General features: G+C 36.5%; 1 protein-coding gene across 2 annotated transcripts; it reads left to right on the top strand.

The window, feature by feature from the left end:
• Positions 1–528: 528 nt before the first annotated feature.
• mbpa (myelin basic protein a) lies at positions 529–8,419 on the top strand. Of its 2 annotated transcripts, none has more exons than XM_058752616.1 (6): positions 529–786; positions 1,936–2,004; positions 3,059–3,085; positions 3,445–3,465; positions 4,896–4,985; positions 6,927–8,419. In XM_058752616.1, exons 1-6 carry the CDS (start codon positions 667–669, stop codon positions 6,975–6,977), a joined length of 378 nt encoding a protein of 125 aa, XP_058608599.1. In that variant the 5' UTR covers positions 529–666; the 3' UTR covers positions 6,978–8,419. The 2 variants fall into 2 exon arrangements, with proteins under 2 accessions (XP_058608599.1, XP_058608598.1); XM_058752615.1 differs by having other exon boundaries at positions 1,900–2,004.
• The last annotated feature ends 10,541 nt before the right edge of the window (positions 8,420–18,960 follow it).

Raw genomic sequence — 18,960 nt, 5'->3', positions numbered from 1 at the left:
TCAGTCCAAGAACCAGTTCACAGCATTTTGAAATAAAATTTATCAATGAAATAATAGAAGGCGTGCCTCCTCAACTGTCGCATGACATCATCAGGGTGTGTCTGTGTTGTTTAAACCTCTGGAGAAGTTTCATTCATACTGTATGATAAAGCACATGGCAACATATGTCTGAAGCGAACAATTCCAAACCCCACACGTTGCAATATACCATATGTAATTTCTCAATGTAAACTATTTGCATAATGAACATGAGTCATCACAACAACGGTTTGATTGTGCTAAAGCCGTTCTTCACAGCGCTCTGCTTCTTTCTCATAGACAGGCCTTGTTGTGCTCGGCCCAAGTCGAGGCAGATGTGGACTAGAACAATAGCAGCTCCTTTTATCAGAGAGCAGGGTAGTGACACCCTCCGCGGGCACACAAGGACTCGAAAGAATGCCTGGCACCGGCCCAGAATCACTGACGCTATTACAGACCCACCTCATCTCCCGTGATGCCATGCAACGGAGGGGACGACACCTTCAAAGGCCAGCCCTTCTTCCTTAGAAGCGCCGAAGACTATCGAGAAGGTTTGCAGAGTGTCTCCAGAGCGGACTTTGGATTGAGTGGAGAAGGACATTCGTGGGCCGTCCAGACTGTAGACCACCAAACAGAGCAACACCTAGAATGGCCACTGCAAGCACCTCTGGACAAAGCCCCTTCGGGCTGGGCAGGAAGAAGAGGTCCCCTGGTCTCCTGGATCAGATTGGCAGGTTCTTTGGAGGAGACAAAAAGAAAAAGGGAAAGGTGAGTCACTTTTTTTTCTAAAATTGGCATGGTCAATGACAACTTCTTGCTCTAAATTTCTTGGGGAAATTTTTTTTAGAATATAGCTGAGTTTCAATATAGTTTAGAACTCAGTTGTGATTGCCTTTGTGTTGCATTCAATTGGATGTGGTTTACAGACACACACAAACGCTCAAATTCAAACTAACTCTGCACTGCAAATGGGCCCCCTGTTCTCATAGTCTGATAGTCAGAGTCTGCATTAAAAAAATTAACGTTTTTCTCAGTTTTGCATATTGGTTGATACACATGTCGGTATTCTGCTATGTGCATGCAGTTCGCCATAGTATTGTATCTGTGTATCGCTCATTATTTAAGTCCTAGTATTTGAGGTTCTGTTTATTTGCCATCAAATAGTCTTTATTTATATATAATGTACAATAATGTACCATTTTTAAAGCTACATTTAAAACAATTAATATGTATGTCAGTGAAATTAGAAACTTGTTACCAGATAAGAGAAAGATTCTCCAAGTTTCATTTTCACACAGCAATTGAACAAAGAATTTGGTCTTAAATCCTGCTGATATTGAACAAATAGCTGAATCTGGTTCAAAGTAATGTTCCTTCAAATATCAATGTTCAAAGCCTGTTCAGTCTGTTTTAGCAACTGATTATATTTATGAGATGTGTTTTTTGTTTTTGTTTTTTTTGGCTTCTTCAGTAGCAATGAGTCATGGTGAAATGACACGAATGTTAAAACCAATGAATTCTCACAGCATTAAGAAGCTTTGGGCACAGCTGTTTACAGTGCAAGTGATATCATTACAGTGGTTTGCTGTTCTGCAGGAAAAGTGCAGTTACTGCCAATTCAATTACTGCCACTAGGCAGAGCTTCATCTATCGACACTCATACCTCCTTCAAAGCATGCCAGTTTAGGTGCAAAGGCAAATTTAGATAAGCATGGTATTTTTATTTCCATTTTTACCACAAAATTTTGCCACAAAAATCGAAGAGATTGGCGTCGTAGTTAAATTGCGAATCTTTAATGATTGGCTTTCCAATCCAAGAAGTTGTCATGCTAGTGTATGTTGCAGCTTGACTCTAGACGTTTCTCTTTCATTTATTTGAAGGGCTCATTTCGTGGTCATCTATCCTCCTCTCCACAGAGACCCCAGCACTCTTCCACCCGTCGTCGTGGAGATGTCAACCCTGTGGTGCATTTCTTCAGGAGCTTTGTAAGTATCCACGTGTGCTGGCATGGATTTTTACAAGTCCCAAACTTCAAAGAGTGAAGTGAAACCAACAACTGCAACCCCAGAAAAGAAATCAATTCGACCTAAGACATGAGAATGACATTTTCACACCTCCCTTTGTCCTCATCTTTGGCTCCCACTGATCCAAAGAGTTTGTTACCGCTCTCACAGCACTGAGCAGCAGGAAAACATTACCTCAACCAATGTATCAGGTCAAATATATTAGAAGAGCTTAAGCTTGCTTTTTTTAACCAAACTTCATCATGACAATCGAAACATAAGGCAAGCTTTGGTCCTAGACATGTCACATTGTGTCTGGCCATTTGCCGTCTAAGTCCGCAGGCCAAGTTTGTCGTCATGTTCAACGTGCAGCCCATGTTTTCTTTGCTACAATAGTCCAGACTTGTTTTTCTGTGAGACAGACAACATTACACACACTTACATCACTAGTGTTAGATTCTCCGCTATGTAGTAAAGAATGAGTCACTCTTTGAAAGTCACTGTTTCAGATGAAAGTTTGAGAATATACTCTTGTCTGTGTGGAAACGTTTACGTGACAGAGAAGTTGATCGTTTTCCTTTAACATCACCTTTTTTATTTCGCGATGTACGATGTGATGTGTAAATGTGTCAAATTCCACTTTCAGATGGCATGACCTCAAGCCAGCATGTAGATTTATCTAATTTCTCATTTTCATGTTTTTGCATTTCCCCATTACTCTTGTCCTAAATTAAAAATGTTTTTCTGGGAAACACAAATTGTACAGTTGTTTCTCAGTTCTGTGGGTTGTTCATTAAAAAGATACAGCCTCTGCCTTCATTATTCATCTGAACTGCAAGGAAGCCTAATGATCGACCCATGTAAACATCTTTAAAATTAAAAGTCTTTGTTCAAGGATTGCTTATCTTATTTGTATTACGCTGGATAACGAAACGTCTCGTTATAATACTCAGGCCTCTAAATTAAAAGATGTGGCTCTGCTTTTTGAATTCTTAAAATTGTCCTTGACTAAAAGTTTTAATTTGTTTCCTTGAAGGTGTCCTCTCCTCGTCCCAAGTCAAGGGTAAGTCTCACATCCCATTTTTCTACTATCATGCATCTAATCCCATTGTTTAAAATGCTCTTGGTAGTTATTTTGAGACAATTTGCAGCGAAATTCTGCTGAAAAAGTGCTTCGCTCAGGATATAAATGGTGACAGAGCAAGAATGTGAAATTTGTAACACTCTATTAGGCCATCATTACCTCTATTAACCGTGAGGTTACCACCACCCACTTAAATGAATAATACAGCTGTTTCCTAGCAGATAGAATAGATGTGACCTAAAATCATTTTCAAAGCACTCTCGTATCCAGCAATGAAATTGTAATTTCATCTAAGAAGAAAGTTAATCATTCTACATTCTTTTTTGTTTCATGTGCAGTGGAGAGAACTATTGGGCCTGGTATGTCATTCCTCTTTGATGTGATTCACGTTTGCATTCACAGACACTCTCATAAACGATCTGATTGGCTGATTGCAGGGATGCCTTCCTGTCCTATGTCTCGTTTCTAATAGATCTGTCACGTATCTTAATCATTTGTTCTCTTCTTTGTCAATTAACCAATGCATCGCTCTAATTACAGCTGCTGAACTTTTCGCTGCGCTTTATGCGATCTTCTCGTTAACCTGTGGGATTGGAAGATTGAAGGTTGAATGGGTTCATTTTACCCAAATCAAAAAAGGGCCATGAAATTTAGGCCCATGTCATTTTTAGCGGAGTTATTACGCATTATTGCATTGTGGTTTCAATTTAGCCACATTTAATGCGTTCAATATGATTATTGCACTTGTTAACTCGCACTCTCGTGAGATTAAATATGCACAATTTCAATTCAGAACACATTTTGTAATGCCAGAATGCATGAAATAGGCATTACTTGTAATTTTACCCTAACTGTTGATGTGATTATGAATTTCCACAGCTTTTAGCTGTGCTATAGTACATAAAAGAGTGATCTTAAGCACTAAAATTATTAGAACATTATTAGAGTTTTCATGATTTTGCTTGTTTTTCAGTTTCTTTCTTGCTTTCTTTCTTTCTTTCTTTCTTTCTTTTTACTGTATATTTTTTTGCCTTGATTGTTGCACTCTTTTTTTTCTGATGGAATTTCTCCTGAACCAGAGCGACTCTCTGCTTCTTGATGACTTTGAGACAGCAAGGCTTTTTCTGAGTCACAGCCGGTAAAGCAGCTTTCTCTCTAGGGGTCTTCGAACTGTTCACTCCCCTCATAAACCCATACTCCAACCCATCTACTCCCTTCCCAGGTCTTGATTCACTGACTCACCAGCGCCCCCTGTGTTTTTGTCACATGTTGTTTAACTCCACAGGCTCCAAAACATAAAGGCATGCAAAAAGCAGGCATGCAGCATTGGATGTATTCAGACATTAATAACTGACAAACACACACACAAAAAAAGGGTTTTTCTTTGGCTGGCAAAACTGTTTTGTGCAGATCATTTCGATATGTAAATAACCCATGTTATGATTATCCTCCTATGCTGCACTCTTGCCATCTCTAAATCACCCCCTCCTATAATACTTGAAATGTGGCAAACATGTAACATTCTCTGTGCTGCAACCTCCTTTTGCACTCTTTATTTGTAGATGTCAGTGCAGAAATGCACTGATGCATCACCAATCGAAACATATAGCACAGAATCTATACTGCACCATTACAAACACCAGTTTTTTTATTTTGTTTTGTTTTTTTACTTTTTTTTTTTTTTTAATTCACAGTTTGATATAATATCAAAAAGAAAACATATTCATAGTATATCATTAAAGAGCAGTGGGCTGGTTTCCTCTCTGTGTTCATAAACTATATGTTTTAGGCATCCCCGTCAGCGCGTGGCTCGGAGAGCATTAGATCACCTCACAGACGCAGAAGGGAACAGAATACACTCTCCAGAATCTTCAACCTGGTGAGCCTAAAACAGCAGAAAAAGACTCTCTGAAAAGATTATCATACATATTTAAGATCTTTTTTTTTTTACCTTTTTAAAAAGGTTATTCTCATTTAAGCGCAATTACAGTTGATTGATGCGCCTTTATGCAAATGCCTACAAAGAAAGCAATTTCAACAGCGAGATGTAATTAAGGCCATTAAAAATGTTCGATAACGGGATGTTGCATAGATTATTGCTTTGAAACCATACAGAACTCACTTTCTGTGCTTGAAGAGGCATGTGAAAAAGTGAATGAGAATGTCCTTGATAAGGCTATTGACTGCTTCTCTTTCTGACCCAGAGTCACCTTCTGTATGCAAGTCCAATAATATCCATCTCTCTCACTAAAGTAATGACACCTATCCTGTCAGTGAGGGCTGTGCAGTCTTTCAGCAGTCATTGAAGGTCTTTATTCAGTTAAGCTTTTCAAAATCAATATTTATTTAGGTTATAAAGAAGGCCTGTCTCATCTGTTTCAATTTTACAGTCAAAGTTGAGTCTTTCTATGCGCCATAACCTTGCTTATGTTCAGTCAGTCATTGAGAGTCTCATTGTAACATAAGCATTTTGAACTTTTGCCAGGTGCAGGGCATAAAGTATTCACATCTCTGCATGTTCATTCTCATTGATTGCCTATAAGATTTGACTTTCAGAGGATTGAGTAAATATCACCTGCTCCTAAAAGAATCGTTCACATTGAAGTGAAAATTCTGCCATCATATACTCATCGTTATGTCTATCCAAACCTGTATGACTTTTTTTCATCAATGGAAAGTAAAGATGTTAATCATCATGTCCGAGGTACTTTTTTTTCTCTCCATACAACGAAAGCTGATGGGGACCAAGACAAAAAAGATAATTTAAGGACCAAACAAACAAACGAAAAAAAAAAAAAAAATTTGCTTGATAGCCATGGTCACATTCATTTTCATTACATGGAAACAAAATAGGTCTCTGATAAAAAATAGTTCATACAGGTTTGGAATGAAACTTTGTATGTATGTATTGTATTTGTATACATAACCTACCATTCAAAAGTTATGCTCTTCTCAAAAAATACTGTAAAAGCAGTAATATTGTGAAATATTACAATTTAAAATAATAATTTTCTATTTTAATGTGTTAAACATGTATTTTTTGCCTGTGATGACAGCTGAATTAGTATTAATGTTGAAATCATAATAATATTAAATATTATAATAAAATCAAAAGAACAGCATTTATATGAAATAGGAATCTTTTGTGTTTATAAATGTCACTTTTGAACAATTTAAGGCATCCTTGCTAAACACAAATACAAAAAAACTTGCTGACGCCAAACAATTGAATGGTAGTATATTTATAAATGTACATATTTGCAAGTATTTGGTCCATGTCATTTTTAAACAGGTACTGTTTTTAACATTTTAAATCTGACATTGAAGCAGAATGACACTGATGTTCGCGTTTAGCTCAAATCATCTACCTCATCTGCCCTTTCGCCTAATTTCCTTTTCTCCCTTCTGCACTTTTCACATGACAATCTCTCCTGAACAGAGGACACAGAGAACACAATCAAATCAGCCTGGCTTTCCACATCCATTGTGCTGTAGAGCTAGAACACTGAGTGCTCAGATCACTCTTTTCCAAATGTAGCATAGCTTGTAATGGCTGATAACGCTCCTACAATATGGATTACTCAACATTGCCATTTTTGTTATTAAATTCTTGAGTTTTGACATTGAACATTGAGGTCCTTCACCCATTCTGCTGATGCTCTGTGCTATTTCTGTGCAAGCTTCAGCAGTTATTCTTTTGTAATGTGTTTCAGAACTAACATTGATTTTGACCTTGCATAATCAAGCACCAATGTTGAAAAGGTTTCGTGTTACGCAATTGACACGATGATGACCATACTGGTTTTCTCTCCGATCTCAGGGAGAAAGCCGATCTCGCTCTCCACCCAAACGCTGGAGCACCATCTTCTGAGCCCTTCTCCGACCAGAAAAACGCCAGGATGGAAGAGAGTGAAATGGATAAAAAGCAAAAACTTGAGAGGGAGGATCTCTGCCCTATAGATTCACAAGTCGCAGCGAGTTTAACAGACTAACATTGGCCATCTTCGCTTCCTAGATAGAGATACAATCCAAGTATCTGTTGTTACATGCCTACAGGGTTTCATAAGCACGTGTTGACTGTATGTGTGCAAAACTGCTGCAATAGTTGTCAATGGTCAGGAGATGCGATAGTCTAGTTGCTATATTGGAAGTCTCCCTCCAAAATTCACTTCAAAAATGTTCAAGAGGATCATCATCCCTCAGAAATGTAGATTGACTAAAAGGCTTGATTATTAGTCTTAATTGACTGAACTAGACAGAATATTTCTCTGTTTGAACCATTAAACATAAAAGTAAGATATAACTAGCATCGAGACCCATTATTGTATAATTCTGAATTTACCTCAGACGTATCTTACACAACGGGTCGCTTGTTTGCTATCGAGCATTTGATGCCTGACGTTAGTCATTGTGCTACAGTGAAGAAGCCTCTCCACTGTTGAGATCAATGTTCAGCCTCAGTGATGTGCAGCATGTTTGTGGCTGTTTACGTTAATTGTGGTCCTTGTGTTATGTTATATATTGGTTATTTCCTTTGTACCAAGAACTGTGTATATAGGATTCTTTATTGTGTTTTGAGCAGCTTAAAAAAATTACGACCAGTTAACATTTACCTAATATTAAATTTGATTTATTTGAGTAATTATTTAGCTCTTTAATTAGAAACGTGCATTAATAATTGTTAATCAAAGACTAAAAACATGATTTTGTGGACTAGGGAATAGATTCTAAGCATATCTGACGCTTGGATTGTATGCCCTCAGATGTTGCACTGCATATGTGTGTTAAAACAGCCTGTAAATGTTGTCTGCGTCATTATGTCTGCAATTTTGATGTTATTTTATAAAGGTCTCATGTAATTACCAGGGGTAGGATTAATATTTAAATAACAGACATGCAGAAATCTAGGACAAACAGTCAGTGGGAGCATTAAGGGTATGAAACTGGCGAGGAAAAAGAAAGAAACCTGAAAGTGTATGAGGGATAAAGTGAGAAATGATAAACGAGGAATTCGGAAAGAGTACGGTGGAGTTTATTCAGCTGATTTTTTTTTCTCTGTGACGTTTCTCACGTGTCTTAATAATGTTCATCGTTTCGTGTCTCATAGACTCTTCCTGTATGTGCTGTTTCTGAAATACTGCTGAATAAACATTAGGTCAAATATTCTCCCTGTCAGCGCTGGATTTGTCTCCAAAATGGTGCTACACTTTATATAATGCACAGGATATTCTGAAGTGGCCAGGTGTTCTGATGTAATATCTTTAACCCTCCCTTTATTTATAAAGTAACGTTAAATAAAGAATCGGAAATGTATGTAGTCTGTGTTTGATTGTGCATCTGTTCATTCCTTGAGGTTCTCAAAAAACAGTTTCTGTGTCTTTGTCTTACTAAGTGTGTTGGTGCTTTTTATTTTGAGTTATTTATCTTGATTGGACAGTTACAAATGAATTTTTGTCCATTTAGTTTTAGTCCACACCAGATAATGCTAAAATATTTAACTAGTTTGTCTATGCATAATGATCATCTTGGTACATTTCTGCAAAAATGAGGAGTCACACACCACACACACATACACACAGGACAATTACAATAGCTATAAAATTAAACAAAAACAGATCATTTTATGCTTCTGGATAAAATTTGTGTTTCTTTTATGTCTAACTAATAGTAAAAAATGACTGGGCTTTTTCTTTGAAGACAGTAAAATTACTGCCCATTTCTTTGTGTTAAACATAAAACAATGAAATAATAAATGAAGAGAAAGAAAATGGTTGATTTAAGAGATTCTCAGGATTCTCTCTGAAGTAAATGTTAGCAGAAGAATTGCCATGACCTTTGCGTTGTGTGCTCGAACTAGTTCTTTTTAAATGCCCTTAAAATAGGTCTCTTGAAAGCTCACTGAAAATGCCTTTACACAGTTTCAGCTTATGTGTCAAGTTTCAGAGTGTACATAGTAGCCTTAAAATTGAACCTGGACTGGCCAAGAACACTACTAATTTTACTTGCTGTAAAAGCTAATGTTAATAATAACAAGCCCTTAATTACTGGTAAAAAAAAAAAGAACACATATGTGACCCTGGACCACAAAACCAGTCTTAAGTGTCAATTATTTTGAAATTGAGATATATACATCATCTGAATGCTGAATAAATAAGCTTTACATTGATGTATGGTTTGTTAGGATAGGACAATATTTGGCTGAGATACAACTATTTGAAAATCTGGAATCTGAGGGAGCAAAAAAATTGAAATATTGAGAAAATCGCCTTTAAAGTTGTCCAAATGAATTCTTAGCAATGCATATTACTAATCAAAAACGACCTTTTGATATATTTACAGTAGTAAATTAACAAAATATCTTCATAGAACATGATCTTTACTTAATATACTAATGATTTTTGGCATAAAAGAAAAATCTATCATTTTGACCCATACAGTGTATTTTTGGCTATTGCTACAAATACACCCCAGCGACTTAAGAATGTTGCAAGAACATTATGTTAACCTTAAATGAATGTTCTAATAACATTAAGGAAACCATACGTTTTCTTGTTCTTGGAATGTTCCAAAATAATTCCTACAATGTTATGTTGTTTAAAATTAAGTTGAAAGAACGTTGCAAGGAACATCATGCTAAATGCTGGAATACACTACACAATTTGGGCCCCATTTTTCCCCCCGATTTACAGTCTGGAGAAGTCCAGGATAGTTGCCAAAAATCAGAGGCAGTCTGCACTCTGCAGATTGGAGTTGACAGATTTCATCAAATATTGCGTGGTGTATGATGGTAACAGACTCCGATTTTTTAGTTTCAGACTATGATTTCATCCATTTGGAGGCTAACATGTTTGATATTTTGAGCCAATTTTAGAACACATTTTGTTTTCATATGTCACACATCTCCTAGCAACAAGGCACGCATTTCTGCGTGAGTTTGTTGTGATTGGAAGTCAAGTCAAGTCACCTTTATATAGCACTTTTAACAATACAGATTGTGTCAAAGCAGCTTTACAGCATTAAATAGGAAAATAGTGCCTCAATAATGCAAAAGGACGATAGTAAACATTCAATTTTCAGTTAAAGGCAGTTCATCATTGAATTCAGTGATGTCATCATCCAGCTCAGTTCAGTTTAAATAGTATCTGTGCAATCAAGTCGACGATATCGCTGGAAATTAAGTGACCCCATCTATGCAAGCCAGCGGTGACAGCAGCAAGGAACCAAAACTCCATCGGTGACAGAATGGAGAAAAAAACCTTGGGAGAAACCAGGCTCAGTTGGGGGGCCAGTTCTCCTCTGACCAGACGAACCAGCAGGTTTTTCCATGCTGCAGCAAAGTCAGATTGTGCAGAGGACTCAACTTGGAAAGTCTGGTAGTGTGTGATCCTCAGTCGTTTACTGTATGATGGCCAGTTTTTCCTCTGTGACAACAAAGTCGGTTAGTGTATGATGCCCAGTGTTTTAAAATCTGTTCATATTGGTGTAGGGTAGGATAGTTCACCCAAAAAAGATGTCTGTCATTAATTACTCACCCTCATGTCATTCCAAACCCGTAAAACATTCGTTCATCTTTGGAACACAAATTAAGATATTTTTGATGAAAGAAAACAAAAATAACGACTATAGTCTGCCGCCATTCATTAGAGTACCACGACACCTTGTTTATGAGCAGAGGAATGCACACAGATGCGTCATGCTATACTCTTGATAATGGCAGCGGACTGTCTCAGGAGAGAAGAAATCGCTTAATAAATTTGTTATTTTTGTTTTCTTTGCACACAAAAAGTATTCTCGTTGCTTCATAAAGTTATAGTTTAACCACTGATGTCACATGAACTATTTTAAAAATGTCTTCACTACGTGTCTGTGACCGTGGTAGTACCCTTGATGTCGATGGAGGGTTAGAGAGCTCTCGGATTTCATCAGAAATGTGACCCTGGACCACAAAACCAGTCTTAAGTGTCAATTTTTCGAAATTGAGATTTATACATCATCTGAATAAATACGCTTTCCACTGATGTATGGTTTGTTAGGATAGGACAATATTTGGCTGAGATACAACTATTTGAAAATCTGGAATCTGAGGGTGCAAAAAAATCTAAATATTGAGAAAATCGCCTTTAAAGTTGTCCGAATGAAGTTCTTAGCAATGCATATTACTGATCAAAAAAATAAGCTTTGATATATTTACAATAAGAAATTTACAAAATATCTTCATGGAACATGATCTTTACTTAATATCCTAATGATTTTTATCATAAAATAAAAATGGATAATTTTGACCCATACAATGTATTTTTGGCTATTGCTACAAATATACCCCAGCGACTTAAGACTGGTTTTGTGGTCCAGAGTAACAAATATCTTAATTTGTGTTCCGAAGATGAACAAAGGTCTTATTGAACAAAGGATTTTTGGGTGAACTATTCCTTTATCTTTTAAATCTCTCTTTTTAGAACAACCAAAACAGAATGTTTGGATATGTTCTCAGAACATAAATTATTCAGCTGAGAATGTCCATTCTGCCCTGAAAGAAAAAAAAAAAAGAAAAAAAAAAATACTGAAAGGTGGGAATTCACACCTCGGCAAAGGTTTTCTTTCTCTCATAAAAATAGATTAGGAGTTTGTAGGTTTATCATGATGGCGTCTCAGTGGACTCTGTTTGATCTGGACCTACAAACACGAAAGAAACAATGAATTATTTGACCGACTGAAGCTCACTGACACACAACCCTGACTTTCTACAAGAAGAGTATTAAGCAGCATGTCTAATCATAAACCTACCAATCAACATGAAAGAAAATATCCTTAACTTTTAAAAAAACACCAGAACACTGCGCCTTTGATATGATCATGTGACTATTTCCTTTCACTCAAATCACATAATATTTCATGACTTCAAACACGCTCTTGAGATCTGGAGGGTTCACAAATGGACTTTTCTTTATACACCTGAGAACCTGCCATGGAGAATTCTTTGAACGTGATCACAACACATTTTCCTCGAAGTCCAAATAAAAAGTAAAACAACGGTAAAAGAGGAGGTTGCTTTGAAGAAAAAAATGTTTGATCTGTTTTTGGAATATCTACATCCCTGTAACACATGAATGCTCACATAAATCCATTTATTCCCTGAGTTCTGTTGCGCATGGCAACAGGTGTTTCATCATATCATTATAAACCGTGAAACACTGCCCTCCTTTGGTGTAATAAAGAAGCGCACATTTAAAATAAGAGCTTGCATGGATCCTCCTTATTTATAGAATACTGGACATTTACTTGACATTAGACTTGGACTTGATTTTATATTGACTCTCTACAATCTTAGCCACAAATGTCCATTAGTTAGTTATAGCAGAATTCCAAGCGGGCGCAAGATAACTTAAAATGATTTAAAATAAGACAAAGTGTTAAAAAGTGTTAAGACAAGGAGTGCTTTAATATAAGGTAAAAAAAAATCAAGATGTAAAGTATTGTTATTCATTCATTCCTCAACAAATCTTCTTCTTTTATTTTTATTTTTTAAACAAGGGTTCCCACAGTCTTGGAAAACCTGGATACATGAGTGAATTTTGAAAGTGTCATTTCTAGATCTAGGAAAGTCATGAAAATTAATAAAATATCATAAAGTCATTGAAATTGCAATTTGTGAATAAAGTAACTTTTTAAAAAATCTATAAAAATCCTTCACAAATTATTGAAAAATTAAGTTCTTGAACTTCTGTAATATAATATAATAAATAATATTTTAGCACTCTGTAAATTTAAAGGAAAAAAAAAAAGTTTGAAAACAAGTAGCTTTGTCATTACAGCAGGACTACCAGAAATGTCTTAGCCTACATGGGGGGCCTTTGAATATTGTCTTGGAAAATGGGAGGCCTCAGAGTCAAAGATTGAGAAACACTGATGCTGTGACTGTTTGTTAACATTTAATAAACTGGGTGTCGTGACTGCAATCAGCCAGTAGAGGGAAGCAGTGGCTCCAACAGAATTTCGATATTCAGGTCAATATCCTAAACATCCCTTTTTTAATCCCCTGACTAAGTCATTGTATCTATCTATCTATCTATCTATCTATCTATCTATCTATCTATCTATCTATCTATCTATCTATCTATCTATCTATCTATCTATCTATCTATCTGAACCTGCACGAAGAAGGCAGATGTGAGTAGTATTGCGGAGGCAGACTGACAGAGCTGTTTCTTCTCCTCTGGGGGCCCGGATTGGTGATAGCACTGAGGCTCTGCTGCAGGGAGGGGGGAACTGTTGTCATGACACATCTCTCCCTAGTGGAGGAGGGGTTAAGCACTCAGGGATTTCCACCGAAGCAAGACTCCACACCAGCCCGACCATCTGCCCGCGCCCCTGCTATCCCTCTCTCTCTCTCTCAGCCCTCCCTTCCTTTCTCATTCATCCTGGATTCTCCCTCCTCCTCGCACGTCCATCTCTGAGAGAGATCAGATTCGCTGGTTATTAGGCCAGTGTAGTGTATTGCATTAGAATGCATTAGAAATGAGTTTCTCAATGCAAACTAAGAAGCTGATACTATCGTTTTTCAAAGGTGAGAAGAGTGCACACATACAGGTACATGACATCACGCACACGTACTGTAATTTTGTTGGTGTAATGTGGTTAGGAGGGAAAAATTCTTTCTAACCGCCAGCTTGCAGATGAACAAAACTGCCTGTTAGACAGCTGCTCTCCACTATCAGTCACCTGCAGGCGATGCTGCATTTGAAACTCTCTGCTACAGTCTACCATCAGCTCAAATCAGGAAGCTAACCAGGAACACTCTCAGAACTTTGACTAATGCTCTAGTAAGGTTCTTTCAAAGTTTTGTTCATGTTCATCAATGCACACAAAATCTCTTTACATAAAAAAGTATATGGTTATATACTTCTGGTACCCATTATGTTCTATCAATGGAATATTTTTTATACATAAAATGAATATTAAAATAAAAAATAAAAAAACCCTGTACCACATCAGAAAATGTAAATGAATTAATAAATAAACAAATGCATTTTCTTCCAGTGATGTTAATGGAACACTCATTCAGAGTTACATGGTCTTTTTCTTTTTTCTTTTTCTTTTTAATAATTTAGTTGGGCATTCATATAACACTGTAAACAATTTTACTGTAAAAACAAACAAATTTCTTGAAGTTATAAATAAAAACAAAAATTATTAGAGTATGTTCTATAAGAAAATATATTTCAGTCTAAAAATGTTATGTTTAATTGCTGTTTCTTTGTATTTGATTGTCAAATTAATTGTAATGTTTTTCCTACATTATTTTTTTTAAATGTTACTACTTGTTTAAGAATGTTCATAGAACACTCAAAATAACATTCTCATAATGTTTGCAAAATGATCAAATGGAATATTCCTTTAAAGTTGACAAATAAAAAAAAACATTTTTAAAATACAATAATGGACATTTTGTTCAGAGAACATTCAGAAGGAATGTTTTCATAACTTAACTGGCTTGACTTGAGCATTAGCAAAACATTCTTAAAACATATTTTTGTTTGCTGGGTTACATCTGTTTTGTAGTCCAAGCCACAAAGCCATTCGTGCGACTTCAGGACACATAAAGCCCTTTCGGCCGCGAGCGGCTGACTCCAGCCCTGGTCCTGCTCTGAGGTAATGTCATAAACATGCCAGACTAGCGTTTTCTCTATAGCCTGACAGAACGAATCTATCAGCCATTATTAGGCAGAGCTCCTGAGCAGCCATGACAAGAAAACACAAACCTCTTTATTCTCTTTTTATGCTGTTTTAATAGAGTCGATCTCCTGTCCTAAAACTAATTACAGGTACAAAGAGACACTGCCAGATGAAAGCACCTATGCTTTGATGGATGATGAGAGGCGAAATAAATGCGATTTGTGCAGTAATGGACGACGGAAGACTTTCTGCAGCATCTCTAAGTTCTGTTCAGGAGTGTCAGTCATTGAACAAGCCTAGAATCTCTAACCAGCGATGATCCAGGCTATGAACACAAAGGCTCAAAGGTTCAATTGCAAACTAGGAGGGGCCCTGGAGAGTTACTGAGATCATCTCTTCACTCAATGCCCTTGAGCAAGGCCCTTAACCTTAAGGTGCTCCGGGGGGACCACTATCAGTGCACACAAAATCTCTTTAGATAAAGAAGTATATTCTTATGACGTACTGTGGTATCCATTATGTTGTAACAATGGAATGCTTTCCACATTATGTTTTTATTTTAACATAAAACAAGAAAGATATTAAAAAAGAAAGAATGAAGGTGAAAACTATATTTTTATATATATATTTTTTTCTTAAAGGAATAGTTCACCTCAAAAATTTAAATTCTGCCATCATTTACTCACCCTCATGTCGTTCCAAACCTGTATGAGTTTCTTTCTTATGTTGAACATAAAAGAAGATATTTTGAAGAATGCTGGTAATCAAACAGTTGATGGTTCCATTGACTTCCATAGTATTTCTTTCCCTACTATCGAAGTCAATGGGGAAGAACTGTTTGGTTCTTTCAAAATTCTTCAAAATATCTCCTTTTGTGTTCAACATAAGAAAGAAACGTATACAGGTTTGGAACGACATGAGGGTGAGTAAATGACAGAATTTTCATTTTTGAGGTGAACTATTCAATTAACATTGCTATATTTATATATTAATACATTTTGAACTTATCCAAATTTAAACTGAGTGTTTTATTCTTTGATATGTATCTTTAAAGTGAACCTCATAGTCAGTGTTAATCAACTGTATTCTCTTTTTCCTGATTTTTTTTGTAGAATGCTTAAATTTTTCTGAATACTTAAACTGTATCGATGTTTTACATAAAAATGGTTTTATTACTATAACCATTTCCAAATAAACAAATAATTGAATATATATTTCAATATAATTGAGGCCGCTCAGAAAAAATCCTAATGATGAAATGAATTCCACTGAAATTCCACTGAGCTACAGAAACATATGGCAATGTTTATTTTTTCCCCAATTTACTGTAAAACTGTCTTAAATCAAGTTGATCTGTGATGAAAATACAGTGAACTGGGCCAAATACAGTGAATTCCGTGTATAAGACGAAAGAAGCCGACTTATAAGAATAAAGAAGTCTAAAGAGAAGCTAACTGAACAATGTTTTAAAGCTGAAAAAGCAGCAGGAGTGATTTGTAAACATAACACTCAAATGAGAGAACTCACAGAGAGTTAACCATGGTGCACCTTAATTGTCTCAGGATTCAGTTTGCCTCTTTTTGTCTGAATAGATTAGTCCTCAGGTCAAAGTTTGGCGGGCTCCCCTTCCCCCTCCCCCCATCATGAAATATTCACCACATTCTGCTGTTGTCAAAGCAACAGGCCCGACACCACAAATCACAAAACAAGGGATTAAAGCAGAGAGGTTAAGTATATAACATGAGGGTTTGAACTGTTTTAACCAATGAGAAACCAAAATGCATCTGCTGACGTGACCTATTTTTAGACTTCCTTTTCCTGCAACATTCTATACAAAACTCTTCATATTCTGCTTCAGACGAGAGTAACTGATGTCGCTGACAGGCTACTATGTATACGTCCCAGATTTAAAGTAGATGCTTCCTGTTTTACTACAGTGCCAAGAGATTGCATCAGCTACTAATGAATAGTTTTCAGACACAACAGCTCACTTCAAGTTAGAAAATGAGTCAATTGAGAATGTTATTCTGTTGTCTCTATAAACTGCACAGTTGGAGGTGAACAGGAAAAGCATTCTGCACTTCTCGATGGAGCCCGTGAACTCTGACCTGCTGGAAGAATATTCACATGCATCCTCCCCCACTCTTCAAACTAACTCTCAGAGTCAAAGTTGTTCTGCTCTGCACTGCGGTGGAAAACAACAGGTTGCTTCTTTCAGATCATTTCACGTGTTCCATAATTAGGATGCATAAGGATCTGTAGTGCGGAGCAGAATGCAAACGCCGCAAGAAAAGAAATGAGAAGAAGGTGTTCTTTGTGAGGGCAAAGTGTGTCTGCAATGCAAATACACTCGGGATAAAACACAATAGGTCGCAGACAGACTAAATGTAAATGATTTTGAACATCTTTTCAATACTCATACTCAGGCCCAACTGTAACCCCGCTGCTTGTGCTTCTGTTAAAATATTCCATTCAAGCCACAGAGTTTTGTTTTTCACATGTGATAATTTATACTCATCCTTTCCTCTTGTGTCCAGACTCCTGTGTGTGAGGTTTTGTGTGTGCCTGAGAGGAATTGAGGGGTGAAAGAGTTCAGAATTGCCCTTCCCCCACAACCAAAAAATCCATCGACTCTCGCTCATGGACTTCCATCTAAAAAACAAGTCCTTAAAAGGGTGGCAGTACCTTATACCACAAACAAGGCCTAATTTTACCACACTAAGTGTCAAGCATACTCGATTAGAAAGGATGAAAGACGTGTACAAATTATTACAGAAAATGTGAGAGAAAAGTTTAAAAACACACATTGTTAGGCTGGCAGCTGTGCCGTTCGATAATTGCGCGAATGCGTTGATTAATGATCAAAGCTGTGGGCCAGAGGTAGTGTGGTTGGTGGTTAATGACAGGGTGAGTCTGGGATTAAATATGAGATGGGTAAATGGAGATGAGGGGGTCAGGTTGCATGTCTTTTCAGACCTACTGTTCGTTCTGGAGCATTGTGAGCAGGCGAGGGGGAGGCACTGGGGCCCAGCAGCAGCCACAAGCGACAGCTGTCACAGCCTCTGGTGAGAGCCGCTAATGACCACTCTTCACATAGGTGTCCTGCAACAGCTCCAGCCAAACAGCTACTGCATTATCCACTTCTGCATGGCAGGCCTGAAAGTTATGCAACGAAGGCCTGAAATTACACAATGGTGATTAAGTTTGACTACTGACTTTAGATTGCACTGTTTTTAAAGGGCAAGTGTGGTCAATAAAAAAAGCATTTAAAGAAGCTGCTCGATGAAAAGAACAATTAAATCAGTTGATTAAAGACACACACACACACACACACACAAAATATAGGCTACATATTTTAAATAATATTTTATTAAATATTAAATAAAAATAACAATAAACTTAATACCATTAAGTGCAACTCTTATATGAAATCTTGAAAAGCATGTGTGTATACTCATCATGTGCCAATAATGCAGTTTTAAATTTTAAAATAAACTGTGTCACTGACAAATAATATCTGTGATGATAAACCCAGTTTAAGCCACAAGTTATTAGAAATGTAATGTATTTATGTCAGTTTCATAAAAGGGGCATTTTTAGCATTTTCCACAAAAAAACAAACAAACAAACAAAAAAAAAAAAACACGAGAATGTCAAGTAACTACATTTTTGCTTTGCACCTCGAGTGCACAAATGAACACAACTGAATCGTCATTTTTACTCAACTTGACCTGCACAAAATGTTCTTCTTTATTAAAAGGTAAAAAAAAAAAAAAAACTAATCTTGACACATGGTCTAAAGAGGTCACATGACAACAAAATGGCTTCCAGCATGTTGGTTGAGACACTTTGATTTGCCAATTCATACTCCAAAACAAAACAGGTTCAGACACAGACTAATAATAATAAATAATAGTTATTAGGCTTTTAATTATTTAATTTTTTTCTTTACTTTCTCTACATAAAACATATTGTGACTTAAATTACTTAATTCAATTTAGCATTATTTCTTTATTTACTTAGTAAAATAAATGATCTTTTTAATAACCTAATAGATTCAGAGAAAAAATAAGCATCATGTCCTTGACCCATATATAGTAGGCTATATGTTTTGTCTTTTCTCAAATCATTTAATTATAATGTAAATCGTCATACATTATCAGGTTATATTGAGATTGAAG

Source organism: Onychostoma macrolepis, chromosome 19, assembly GCF_012432095.1.
Source record: "Onychostoma macrolepis isolate SWU-2019 chromosome 19, ASM1243209v1, whole genome shotgun sequence".
Taxonomy (NCBI): Eukaryota; Metazoa; Chordata; class Actinopteri; order Cypriniformes; family Cyprinidae; genus Onychostoma; species Onychostoma macrolepis.
The sequence above is the reverse complement of the archived record's forward strand: the minus strand, read 5'-3'. Positions and strand labels throughout refer to the sequence as shown.